The sequence below is a fragment of the Myxocyprinus asiaticus genome, chromosome 35, assembly GCF_019703515.2.
Source record: "Myxocyprinus asiaticus isolate MX2 ecotype Aquarium Trade chromosome 35, UBuf_Myxa_2, whole genome shotgun sequence".
Taxonomy (NCBI): Eukaryota; Metazoa; Chordata; class Actinopteri; order Cypriniformes; family Catostomidae; genus Myxocyprinus; species Myxocyprinus asiaticus.
In genome coordinates this window covers 41,558,445-41,572,037 of record NC_059378.1, presented here as the reverse complement: position 1 = coordinate 41,572,037, position 13,593 = coordinate 41,558,445, and the positions used below count along the sequence as shown (strand labels likewise).

The 13,593-nt window shown below is 36.1% G+C and overlaps 1 protein-coding gene across 1 annotated transcript; it reads left to right on the top strand.

Moving 5' to 3' along the window:
- The first annotated feature begins 358 nt into the window (after window positions 1–358).
- LOC127426504 (eukaryotic initiation factor 4A-III-like) lies at window positions 359–12,333 on the top strand. Its single transcript, XM_051673363.1, has 12 exons — window positions 359–609; window positions 2,787–2,859; window positions 2,935–3,001; window positions 3,077–3,139; window positions 3,221–3,353; window positions 3,758–3,838; window positions 8,581–8,722; window positions 10,346–10,484; window positions 10,564–10,679; window positions 10,784–10,891; window positions 11,788–11,915; window positions 12,117–12,333. The coding sequence occupies exons 1-12, from the start codon at window positions 456–458 to the stop codon at window positions 12,131–12,133; spliced, it is 1,221 nt and encodes a 406-aa protein (XP_051529323.1). The 5' UTR covers window positions 359–455; the 3' UTR covers window positions 12,134–12,333.
- The last annotated feature ends 1,260 nt before the right edge of the window (window positions 12,334–13,593 follow it).

Below are 13,593 nucleotides of genomic sequence, written 5' to 3'. Positions count from 1 at the left end.
TGCAGATCGTATATTCACAAATGCAAGTTTTCGAATTGCAAGCCTGTCTGGTATTCTTAAAAGAATGTAAACATTATTTGAATACTATATCACTTTCGGTTAACAAAAAAGCAATCAGAACATGTATAATTTATTCTCTGTACTGGAATTGTAAACTTTGATTTAATTTATCTGCACTCTTTTCTTTTATTCTCTTCAGTCTTTTCTTTTTCTTTCTTTTTTTCTTCCTTTTGTTGGTTAAGTTATGATGTTAATTATTGTCATATGTTTCAATTAAGCAAAAAACAAACAAAAAAAACAACAACTACTTTGCGTTTGGGATCAACCCGTGTTACGTCACGGCGCGTCTCGTCTATTGTGCGTCACAGCTGCGACACACGCGGCGCTCTTCTGTTCGGCCTGCAGACACGGTTGATATTTTAACGCGTGTTTTTCTATCCAGATCTGTCCTAATCATGACTGCAGCCGCCGCTCCCGTGAGGAAGAGGCTCCTGAAGGAGGAAGACATGACGAAGATCGAGTTTGAGACGAGTGAGGAGGTGGATGTGACGCCGACGTTTGACACGATGGGCTTGAGGGAAGATCTGCTGCGCGGGATATACGCCTACGGTATTAAACACTTCAGTACTGCTTATTAAGTGTTGTTACGCGTCTTTTTAATTTTAAAAGGGTCTGCGCTCGATGTAAACACTGTTGGATTAAGTTACTCTGAAAAGTAATTGATTACTAACTACTAATTACATCTTCTACAGTTTAATTAGATTACTGTACTAATTACTCTGTCTGAAAAGTAATTGCGTTACTTATTACCTATTACTTTTTCTATTAACATTTTTTATTGATTCCTATATTAACACATACAAGCAAGAACATACACAAACAGAATCAATACTTAACCCTCTCTATTACTACCCCCCCCCCCAATCCTACCCAAAACAACATCCCAGTGGTCCCACATAATTATAGACACACAAAAACAAATAATAAAAAATAAAATAATTAATAAAATATAATTATTCACACACAAACTCTACATCTCTCTCTCCACTGTCCCTCCCCGAGAGCCCTCCACAAATATTTGCCCCATTTTCCCATAAACAAGTCCAAATTACCCAATCCTCTAGATACCCCTTCTTCAAACGCTGCCACCCTCCCCATCTCTGTACACCACTCTAGAAATGATGGCGCTCAGTCAGACTTCCAACCCCTTAAAATGACTTGTCTGCCAATAATAACACTTGTTAACCCAATTTGTCCCCCAGATTTATGACAGCTCTGTCACCCAAAATACAAAGTCTGGGGCAAAGCAAAACTTGAGTGCCCAAAACATCAAACAAATAGCTTTGCACCTTCATCCAAAAATCTTGAATCTTAACACCCCCCCAAAAGACATGAGTTGTGTCTCCAACTTCTGATTGGCATCGCCAGCAGTTGGGTGTGTCTTTAAGACCAAGCCTATATAATCTAGAGGTGGTCCAGTAAAATCTATGTAGAACCTTAAATTGCATAAGATGAACCCTTGCATCTCTAGATGCAGACTTGACATTTTTTAGAATCCTAGTCCACACTTCTTCCTCCAATACCAAATTCAAATCTTTTTCCCATAATCTCTTGATAGAAGCTAAAGCTCCATCCCCCAGACTCTGAATTAATAAGGAGTAATACACTGATGCCTCATGACCTTTTCCAAAAGCAGTAATCACCTCTCTCAGAGTATCTGCCACTTTAGGGGGGTGTATGCTGCTCCCAAAAATAGTACAGAGCATGTGGTGCAGCTGTAAACACCTATAAAACTGAGATCTGGGAATCTCAAAATGATGACCCAGATTCTCAAAAGATCTCAACACTCCACTCTTATATAGGTCACCGAGTGTATTAACCCCTCTCACAGAAAGGGGACTTATTAATACATAATTTTGGGTTCAGCCATAGGCTCGAGGCAACATTTAAATAAACGTCCAAATTAAACACTCTGGCCACTCTTGTCCAAATCATGTGCAAATGTGAAATAACGGGGTGTGACTTAACTTCTCCGATTAGTTTAATAGAAAGGGGCAACAACTTCCTGTTCAATAGAAAACCAGGGAGGGGCTCTCTCAGGTGGAAGCGACCAATGAGCCAAAATTCTGAGACCGAATGCATAATAATAAAACAAAATCTTGGGTAGGCCTAGCCCACCTTTGTCAATTGGCCTATGTAATTTGTTGGAATGTAGTCTGGGACGTTTATCATTCCAAATGAAGAACTTCGCTACCTATTACTTTTTAAAACCCTTATCAACCTCGACGGGATGAAAATTAATTTAAATTTCTATTTTAAATTCACTACTGTTTTATATAGAATGATACAGTATTTAACGCAGTTACATCAGAAGTAACTGTAATTAAATTACTGAAAAGTGTAATCCCTTTCCTTTTTTTCAATGAAAAAGTAATTTAATTACTTAGTAATGCATTACACCCAACAATGGATTTATTCTCTGGGGACATTCACAAAGGTACAGTTATTCTTAGTATTTTTTTGTTTTGTTTTTTTTTAGGGATAGGGTTAATTTATAGACCTGTATTATCTTTTTTTTATGTAAACAATAGCCGTCTTTTGTCCCCATGTAGATAAACAAGCTTGTTTAACATGTTGGAGTGTGCATCTATCTGTTGTATGTTCATATTCAACACACATAAGCAATGTGAGTTTGTCAAATAGTATCTTATTTAATTCGTATTTGTTCTGATGTCTTTCCTTCATGATGGAATTGATCTTGATTTATAACATTGTTTATTATTCAGGTTTTGAGAAACCATCAGCGATTCAGCAGAGAGCCATTAAACAGATCATCAAGGGACGAGACGTCATCGCACAGTAAGTCATAACGCTTCTATTATGATTTTTATGTCATTTATTTGAATAGTCTAACACGGTCTGTCTTCTCTCCAGGTCTCAGTCTGGTACTGGTAAAACAGCCACATTCTGTATCTCAGTGCTGCAGTGTTTGGATATTCAGGTATGTCAACGGTTTGACACTTGATGATGTGAACCTGCTTTTCATCTGCATAACTTCTGTTCAAATGGATTGTAGGTTCGAGAGACTCAAGCACTGATTTTGGCGCCAACCAGAGAGTTAGCAGGACAAATCCAGAAGGTAAAATACGAACTGTCGCACTTTTACACTGCCTCCTGTTGTCTGGCTGTGTTCAGTGATGTCACTTCCTGTGTTCTGCAGGTGCTGCTGGCGTTGGGTGACTACATGAACGTGCAATGTCACACCTGTATTGGTGGCACAAACGTGGGAGAAGACATCAGGAAGCTGGATTACGGTCAGCATGTGGTGGCTGGAACGCCCGGAAGAGTGTTCGGTGAGTTTGTTTCTGTTCATCTTGTCAGTCATTCATTTAAAGAGGCCATATTTTTTATGTAGCTCAACAATCTAATGGTGAGAAATGGATTAGAATCTCTTTTTGATGATGTTCATCAAGGTTTCATTCACCAAAAACAGTCAGTGTAGTATTTTATGATCCTTTTCCACCCTCTCTATTGTGTTTACAATTTAACAGGCTGTTTATGCAACTGTACCTTTAAGACTTCTATATGCAAATTACCTCTCTTAGTTTACATTGATTCTTATTCTTCATAAAACAAATTAAGTTGTCAGTTAAAGTTAATTATTACTATTATACATTATATAGTTTTCACTGTAATGTACAATTACATTGTGCTTGATTTTGTCACTCTGATGTGGTGATGATAAAATCTTTTCCAGACATGATCCGCAGAAGGAGTTTGAGAACTCGTGCCATTAAGATGCTGGTGTTGGATGAAGCGGATGAAATGCTCAATAAGGGTAAAAACTTTAAACTTGTAAAAAAATATTTCAGTGCAGTCACAAATGTGAACATTTGAGTCACTCTTCCAGCTCTAAAACAACAAATTATTCTCAGCCGGTGACGGCACGCACAGTTCACTGATTGCCGGATGTATATTACACACCTATTTCTCAATCACACGTCCAATCTGATTTGCTGACATTTTGCAACTTCCTGGGCACTCAGTCCGCCTGGAAACAAATTTGTGGATGTCCATGGATTTGCCAAAAGTTGGTAAATTAAATATCAAATACAGTTATTTATATTCCACTTTGTTTTCTGAGCTATCACAGAAATAATCAGTACCTGTGTCATTGACAAATAAGGTTATCCGAAGTGATAACATTTTTTAAATATATATTAAAAGAAATCTAGATTAACCCTTTAAGATCTGAAGGTGTTTTTGAAGATTCTGTTTCAGTGGCATACCCAAAATTAAAGGAGGGTCAAGTGTTTGGTATCATTGTAAAGAAAACTTTTCAAATGTTTTAAAGATTATATATTATGATACATTCTGAGACTCTAAGCCTGAGAAACTGCTGAGAAATCACAAACAATTTAGACAAAAATATACTTTTTTCCTATTTGACATTATATATCTCTGGCTCTGAAAAACTGCTTTTGTTCCCAATCATGTCAACTGTATCTGAGAAAAATGTTGTGTTGATATGACAAAGCAATCAAAAGTTATAACATTATAAATAAAATTTATCATAGTGTACAAAAACGTCTCCAAACAAATAAAACATAATAATTGTACATAAGAACTAATTACACATGCAAACACAACAATGACTAAAGGTTTGCATAGCATGCAGACATGATTTTAATAATGAGATTTCACAGAATGAGTTTCATTCTGTGTCATTTGAGTCATCATTGAGTCTGTGTCATGTATTTGGCGCCATCTCCTGGTGGTCATTTGTAACATTGTGCTTCATGTGGATTATCTAATGATCTATACATCTGATTATCGTGTGTGTGGGCTCGTTTGGAAGATAATCTCGTCTTATGATATTTTGTTCATTTTATTTTTTGTGAAGTTTTGTGAAGAAAATGCGGCATATAAGCAACACCAACATAATTGTCAAAGACATATACTTATCTATTACTCGCTATATTTTTGTCTGTGAGTAAAACATATAGGCTGGTTGTATTTTACTTTCCAACAACATATGACACATGACTATTTGATCAGTTTGATGTTTTTACTGATTGCAATTAAGGTTGCAAAGGGGCAGAAACTTTCCAGTAAATTTCCGAAAACTTTCCATGGAAAGTAAAGCTGGGGAATTTTGGAAATATTGGAAAAAACTTTGGGCACTTGGCTATATGCTGCTGCATCTTTGTGGCATTCTTAACATAGATCTTTGCACAGTATTTGCAAATGTACACAGCCTTTCCTTATACATTGGCTGAGGTGAAATGTATCCACACATCAGATGGCGCACGTGGCATTGTTCTGTAGAATACGATTAGAAAAAAAGCTTGTAAAAAACACTAATGCAATGCCATGCACAGATGTATAAATAGTTAGCTAAAAAATTGAATATTCTGGAATGGTAAAAATATTTTACAATTGATGAATAGATGAACACTCCTCAATCAGCATGCTAAATCAAACTATAACCTATATTCTTGTATGATAACAGAAAACTGGCTAGCAGAAAAAACAGCATCACAGTTGAGCTAGCTAGCACCATGATAGCTAACCTCTTAAATTGTCAGTGAAATGGTGTTAGCTAGCTTACATGTAGCATATCTGATTTACTGGCTAGCTAGCTATTGTATAAACACATTTTGATTTAGTATTTGCTAGTTAAACTTTAATACCATAGATCATACCCAAGTCATCAAAACTTACTTGACTGGATGTAGTCCTTGGGCTCAATGCAGCAGTGTGGCTTCAGTAGTCCTGCTGTAGTAAGTAGTGTGCTGTAGTAAGTAGTGTGGCTTCAATAGTCCTGCTGTAGTAAGTAGTGTGCTGTAGTAAGTAGTGTGGCTTCAGTAGTCCTGCTGTAGTAAGTAGTGTGCTGTAGTAAGTAGTGTGGCTTCAATAGTCCTGCTGTAGTAAGTAGTGTGCTGTAGTAAGTAGTGTGGCTTCAGTAGTCCTGCTGTAGTAAGTAGTGTGGCTTCAGTAGTCCTGCTGTAGTAAGTAGTGTGGCTTCAGTAGTCCTGCTGTAGTAAGTAGTGTGCTGTAGTAAGTAGTGTGGCTTCAATAGTCCTGCTGTAGTAAGTAGTGTGCTGTAGTAAGTAGTGTGGCTTCAATAGTCCTGCTGTAGTAAGTAGTGTGCTGTAGTAAGTAGTGTGGCTTCAGTAGTCCTGCTGTAGTAAGTAGTCCTGCTGTAGTAAGTAGTGTGGCTTCAGTAGTCCTGCTGTAGTAAGTAGTCCTGCTGTAGTAAGTAGTGTGGCTTCAGTAGTCCTGCTGTAGTAAGTAGTGTGCTGTAGTAAGTAGTGTGGCTTCAGTAGTCCTGCTGTAGTAAGTAGTGTGCTGTAGTAAGTAGTGTGGCTTCAGTAGTCCTGCTGTAGTAAGTAGTCCTGCTGTAGTAAGTAGTGTGGCTTCAGTAGTCCTGCTGTAGTAAGTAGTGTGGCTTCAGTAGTCCTGCTGTAGTAAGTAGTGTGGCTTCAATAGTCCTGCTGTAGTAAGTAGTGTGCTGTAGTAAGTAGTGTGGCTTCAATAGTCCTGCTGTAGTAAGTAGTCCTGCTGTAGTAAGTAGTGTGGCTTCAGTAGTCCTGCTGTAGTAAGTAGTCCTGCTGTAGTAAGTAGTGTGCTGTAGTGTGCTGTAGTAAGTAGTGTGCTGTAGTAAGTAGTGTGCTGTGTGCATGTGATTGAGGAATGCACAGGGTAGAAATTCAACTGAATTTGCATTAAATCTGGTTGTTTTAACCAAGATTATGCTGCAAGATGTTTTTTTTTTTTCAACTACATTTAAGTTCCCTGTTATAGGCTAAATTGCAATTTTGCAAATTTCCAGTTTATTCCCGTTAATTCCCATGGAAAATTTCCAACTTTGAAAATTCCTGGAATTTTGCAACCCTAATTGTAATAATATGTGCAGTGCAAATTATTTTGATAAATGATCAAAACAGAACTCTTCTGATTTGTCTGCAAATTTCAAAGCACTTGTTCAGTTTTGGTCATAATGTCTACATGCATTGTAATGTAGAGCTTCTAAACTTTCAAACGATACTAATTTTGTGTTGGTCAGGACTGTAGTTATTCATGTTTTGACAAATTTTCTCGCGGGGTCATTCGAGGTTAAAAAAATAAAAAGAATTTAAGATGGGACTTTTATCCATGAAGAATTGATTGATATGTGAAAAGTGGGCTAACTATTTGGCTATTGATTAACGCTAACCAATACGCCATGCCCTTGCTGACATCAGCCGATATGGAAAGTCGTTTCAGAAGAGGAGTCACGTGTCAAGTTCATAGACCTGTGATCTGTGAGTTCATGTTGATGTATCACGTATAGCATTTTCTACAAAAAAAACTTTAAAAATGTCATGTGGTGTAACCATCAAGTAAAAGCTTTTAAAATATAGTTTTAAAATAGATTCCTTGCACCTTGAATACATGAGTACACAACTTAATCATTCATTTAAAACAGTTTTCAAACACATATTTTAAGGTGAAAAATATTTTTTACAAATATCATGAATTTTTAAGTAAATAATAAAGACATTTTCTCCTGGTTACACCACATGACCTGAACCAAATGTGCCTTTTTATAAGAATAGAAAAATATTGATATTTAATGATATGACAGAATAATGATTTGTTTTCAAAACTTTACACACAGTCTTGAGGCTCTTCTCCGTTTTATGATTTTTGTCACATGACAACAAAATTATTAACCACATGTCTGATTTGGTGGACAAAACTTTTTCAAATATTAATATTTTAAAGTAAAATTTTCACTGCTTATTTTCTTGATATTAATAAAAGAGTATTCAGCACAACTCATGCCAACATTTCTTGTCAAGATTTCAGCTTTTAATGTTTTTTTTTCTTTTTTTTTTCTCCCCCAACTTGAAATGCCCAATTCCCAATGTGCTTTAAGTCCTCGTGGTCGTGTAGTGACTCGCCTCAGTCCGGGTGGCGGAGGATGAATCCCAGCTGCCTTCACGTCTGAGATGTCAATCTGCACATCTTATCACGTGGCTTGTTGAGCGCGTTGCCACAGAGACATAGCACATGTGGAGGCTTCACGCCATCCACCGCGGCATCAGTGCCCACATCACCATGCGCCCCACCGAGAATGAACCACATTATAGCAACCACGAGGAGTTTACCCCATGTGACTATACCCTCCCTAGCAACCAGGTCAATTTGGTTGCTTAGGAGACCTGGCTGGAGTCACTCAGTACACCCTGGATTCGAACTAGTGAACTCCAGGGGTGATAGCCAGCGTCTTTTACCACTGAACTGCCAAGGCCCCGTTTGTACTGTATTTCTGAATATTAAATGCAATGTTTACACACATTTTCCCTTTTATGTGTGTTTTCATAAAACGGCTCACGGAGACTGCCACGTAATTGAGTACTTTTTTTGTGCTGGTCTTATTTTGGTGTCCATTTAAATCCATTTAAAATAAAATGGCACAAAGTGATCTGTGATTAGTCAGTTTCTTCCTGTCTAAGTGGGTAGTTTTTGACCAGTTTTTTTTTGTCTAATTACCCCAGACTAACGTCTCCTGTATATTGTTTCTTTCCGCAGGTTTTAAGGAGCAGATTTATGATGTGTACCGATATCTGCCGCCCGCCACACAGGTGTGTCTCATCAGTGCTACGCTCCCACACGAGATCCTGGAGATGACCAACAAATTCATGACCGACCCGATCCGGATTCTGGTCAAACGGTGAGTCACGCATGTGTGCTTTCATACAGCCTTACAGACAGGACGAGTTTGAAAACATTCAAGTCAAGTCGCCGCCCTGCACACATTTAAAAGACTCAGTCGCATGTTTTCTGTCATGATGTTGCACACACTACACAACTGATCTCAGATTGGGAGCATTAATAAGACCGTTCTTTTCCAACTGAAGATATGATCTGAAAATTTGATCTGAGATTGTGTCACAGTCTAGTTGCTGACTGGATATATTAGGCGACGAGATGTGGAGTGATGTAGTGTGTGTTTGGTTTCACTTTCATGAGTGACTACTGCTTGGAAACCGTTCATATGAATAGATTTATTAAAAATAGTTTCTGGGTGATTCTCACGAAACATGTGAAGTAATTTCTTGCAGGAGATTTTCATTTTGCAGATAAAAAAAAAAAAAAACCACTAAGCTTTTTTTACATTGTGACATTATTTTCACGATAGTTACACACATTTAACCCCCCAGTGTTCATTACTGCAATACAAAAAAGATGGTCATTATGATACTCTTATTACAGAAACATAAAATGTTTCAATTTTAAAGTATTTGTACATAGTCCCTGGGTGGTTCTGCTTTTCATTTTTTCTGATTTTAATTGAAACCAAAGTACTTTTGAACTGTAATGCAGGTAATAAAATGACTTGCAGTAAGGAGAATCATCACTGAAAACACAGGAAATGAAAAAATGTAAAACGTCTGGATTCATTCCTGCAATACGAATTTTTACATTGAGATTATTTTCATGACAGTTGCACGCAATTTACGCCACAATTCTCATTACCACGACACGAAATGTTTTATTTTAAATTATTTATACATCATAGTAGTACTCCATTGGTACTGATTTTAATAAAAAAAGATTTAAAAAAAATGGTACAACAGCATTTTGTTTACTGTAACAGTAAAAATGACTGTTATGTAATAAGAATCATCATTGAAAACAAGGTGAATAGTACAACTAAAACATTCAAATGTGTTACGGTAATGAGAATTGGGGGGAACATAAATTTTTACATTTTGATATTATTTTCATGACTGTTACGCACAATTTACCCCACAATTCTCATTTCTGTAATGCGTAAAAAGATGATTTTCTCATTACCGGAACAAGAAAAAATTATATAACATTTAAATTGTAAAGAATTTCTCCAACATAATAGTACTCCCCCTCGTTACTATTTTAATTTTTTTTAAATTGCGACTTTTTTACTGTAATACATAAAAAATGACTGTAAAGGTAATTGTCATTGAAAACAGTGGGTATAGTAAAAGTAAAATGTCCAGATGTGTTACAGTACTGAGAAGTGGGGGTAAAATGTGCTTAAATTTATTTAAAAATAAATAATAAGATAATAAAATAAGATTATATATATATATATATATATATATATATATATATATATATATATATAAAATTTATTTATTTATTTATTTCTTATTTAAATACTCTCTTCTTGTTTATGTTAATACATTTCAATGCAGAATTTTTAAACTGAAGCTGTCCTGCTGGAAAATAGTTTCACTTCCTCTGCCTGTGTGTGTGTGTGACAAATAAAAGACTTTGACTTTTGAGTTGATGTGTTTCTTGTTGTCGACAGTGATGAGTTGACACTGGAGGGTATCAAACAGTTTTTCGTGGCTGTTGAACGAGAGGAGTGGAAGTTTGACACTCTGTGTGACCTGTACGACACGCTCACCATCACACAAGCCGTTATCTTCTGCAACACCAAACGCAAGGTCAGTCCCTCTCCAGTGACCCCACAAACTATCTCCATAAACCGCCTGTCTTGTTTTAAGTGTTTAATTTCTGTTTCAGGTGGACTGGCTGACAGAGAAGATGAGAGAAGCAAACTTCACTGTGTCATCAATGCACGGAGACATGCCACAGAAAGAGAGAGAATCCATCATGAAAGAGTTCAGATCTGGAGCCAGGTGAACTCAGACTGACCACAACTACCCAAGAGAAAGTGACTGTTATCAACATCATACATTGAGTGTGTATACTTCCATTAAAACTTGTTTGTTTGTGTGTGTAGTCGAGTGTTGATCTCCACAGACGTGTGGGCCAGAGGTCTGGATGTTCCTCAAGTTTCTCTAATCATCAACTATGATCTGCCCAACAACAGAGAGTTGTACATCCACAGGTACAAACACAGAGAAACCACTTCACCTTATTCAAAGGAATAGTTCACCAGAAAAAAAAACAATCACATTTGATACTTTTCGGATACACCTGAAAATCACTTTCAGGCAGTCTGGGTAAAAGACTGTGATTGAGATGAAAGTTTTCACTCTCTCGCATAGCAACACCTAGCTAAGTGATAAAACATGATAGCAACATGCTAAACATGATAGCAACATGCTAGCGCCATGTTAAAACATGCAAGCAACATGTTAAACATGCTAGCAACATGTTAACGCCATTAAAACATGCTAGCAACGCCTTGCTAAGTGATAAAACATGCCAGCAACATGGTAGCGACATGTTAAACATGCTAGCAACAACTAGCTAAGTGTTAAAACCTGCAAGCAGCATGCTAAACCTGCAAGCAACATGTTAAAACATGCTAGCAACACCTAGCTAAGTGTTAAAACATGCAAGCAACATGGTAGCGACATGTTAAACATGATAGCAACATGCTAGCAACATCTAGCTATGTGCTGAAACATGCTAGAACCGCCTAGCTAAGTGCTATAACATGCTAGCAACACCCTCAAACATGCTAGCAATGCCTAGGAACATGCTAGCAACACCTGGTTAGTGTAACTTCAAACTTTTAAAATGAGTTTAAACTTTCAAAACTAGTTTAAACTTTTAGACAAGACTTTTTCAAGCCAACCTCAAAGTTTGTTTACAAACTTTATTATCTAGTTTAGTTATTAATCAAGTTTTTATTAAATTGCACAGTGATAACTCTGACATTACATATATTACAATTTCAATTTCTGTCAAAGCATGATTTTCTGTAAAGCTTCTTTGAAATGATGTGTGTTGTGAAAAGTGCTATACAAATAAAAATGACTTGTCTTCTCTCATCAGGATTGGTCGATCAGGTCGTTATGGCAGGAAGGGTGTGGCCATCAACTTTGTGAAGAATGATGACATTCGTATTCTGCGTGATATTGAGCAATACTATTCCACACAGATTGATGAAATGCCCATGAACGGTGAGTTTCATCACATCTCCGCTGTATTCTTCAAACATCACTAGATTATCTGTAGAATTTATTACATTAATAACAAATGTGCATCTCATTTTCAAAGTATTTAATATTTTAATATAAAGCCTTTTGATAATTCTGCTTAATGTATATAAAATGTTTTCCTCATTGTATCCAGTATATTAACTCTAACATTTTATTTTTCAGTGGCTGACCTGATTTGAGGTGTTGGATATGGGGTGAAATGATGCAATAACAGTTTTTCATTCATCTTGGTCTTTTTATTTTCCTTTTTTGTAATTTCCTTTATTATTTACTCTAGTATTTGAAAGCGTGCTCCGATGGATATTGTGTTCTAAGTAGCGGTTGTTTTACATCATTGGATTTTGTAAATAAAGAGTCTTTGTTGCCATCTTTGATCTAATCTGTGTTTTTAGTATATTTTTTTTCTTCCAATTCAAAGACATGAACAAGGCAATGTGACAAAAAGAGAATTCATAGTGCAAAAAAGTGTACATTTTGTAAACTAAAGTTTAAATGGATGTGCAGTCATTATTTGTGTTTCAAAATACAAAATTCAGATTTTAAATATTCACAGTTCACCCAAAAGTGAAACTTGTAATCATTTAGACACCCTCATGTAGTTCCAAACCTGTATGACTTTCATGTAAATAGTTTCTTGCTTCTCAGTAAATAATGGAGAATTTTATTTAGGAGTGAACTGTTGCTTTGATGGTATAATATGATCATTTCAGATTATCTTACTTTCCATTTGAAAGAGTATATTGTCATGCCAAGTCTGTGCGGGGGTTTCAAATGGAAATGTTTTGATACCTGATTTCAATTTCAACAAAAAAATCCTAGATTGGAGCTGTATTGTGAAAACAGAAACCGCTGGAAAAAAAAAACAAACATTTAACTTTTTTCTTATTTGACATTATATATCTCTGGGTGTAAATAAGATAACTGCTTTTGTTTTGTTCCCAATCATGTCAACTGTATCTGAGAAAAATTGTGTTGATATAACAAAGCAATCAAAAGTTAAAGCATTACAAAAAATAATTAATCATAGTGTCCAAAAACATCTCCAAACAAATAAAACATAATAATTGCACATAAGAACTAATTACACATGCAAACACAACAATGACTAAAGGTTTGCATAGCATGCAGACATGATTTTAGTAATGAGATTTCACAGAATGAGTTTCATTCTGTGTCATTTGAGTCATCATTGAGTCTGTGTCTCATGTATTAGGCGCCATCTCCTGGTGGTCATATGTAACATTGTGCTTCATGTGGATTATCTAATGATCTATACATCTGATTACCTTGTGTGTGGACTCATTTGAAAGATAATCACCTCCTCTAAGTAATAATATGTGATGTTTTATGTTCCGTTTATTTTTGTGAAGTTATAAGTGAAAATGCGGCATATAAGCAACATCACATAACTGTCAAAGACATATAATTAGCTATTACTCGCTATATTTTTAGTCTGTTAGTAAAACAAATATGCTGGTTGTATTTTACTCTGAGAGCTTTCCAATAACATGACACATGACTATTTGATGAGTTTGATATTTTTACTGATTGCAATAATATGTACAGTGCAAATTCTTTTTATAAATAATAAAAACAGAACACATCTGCAAATTTCAAAGCACTTGTTCAGTTTTGGTCA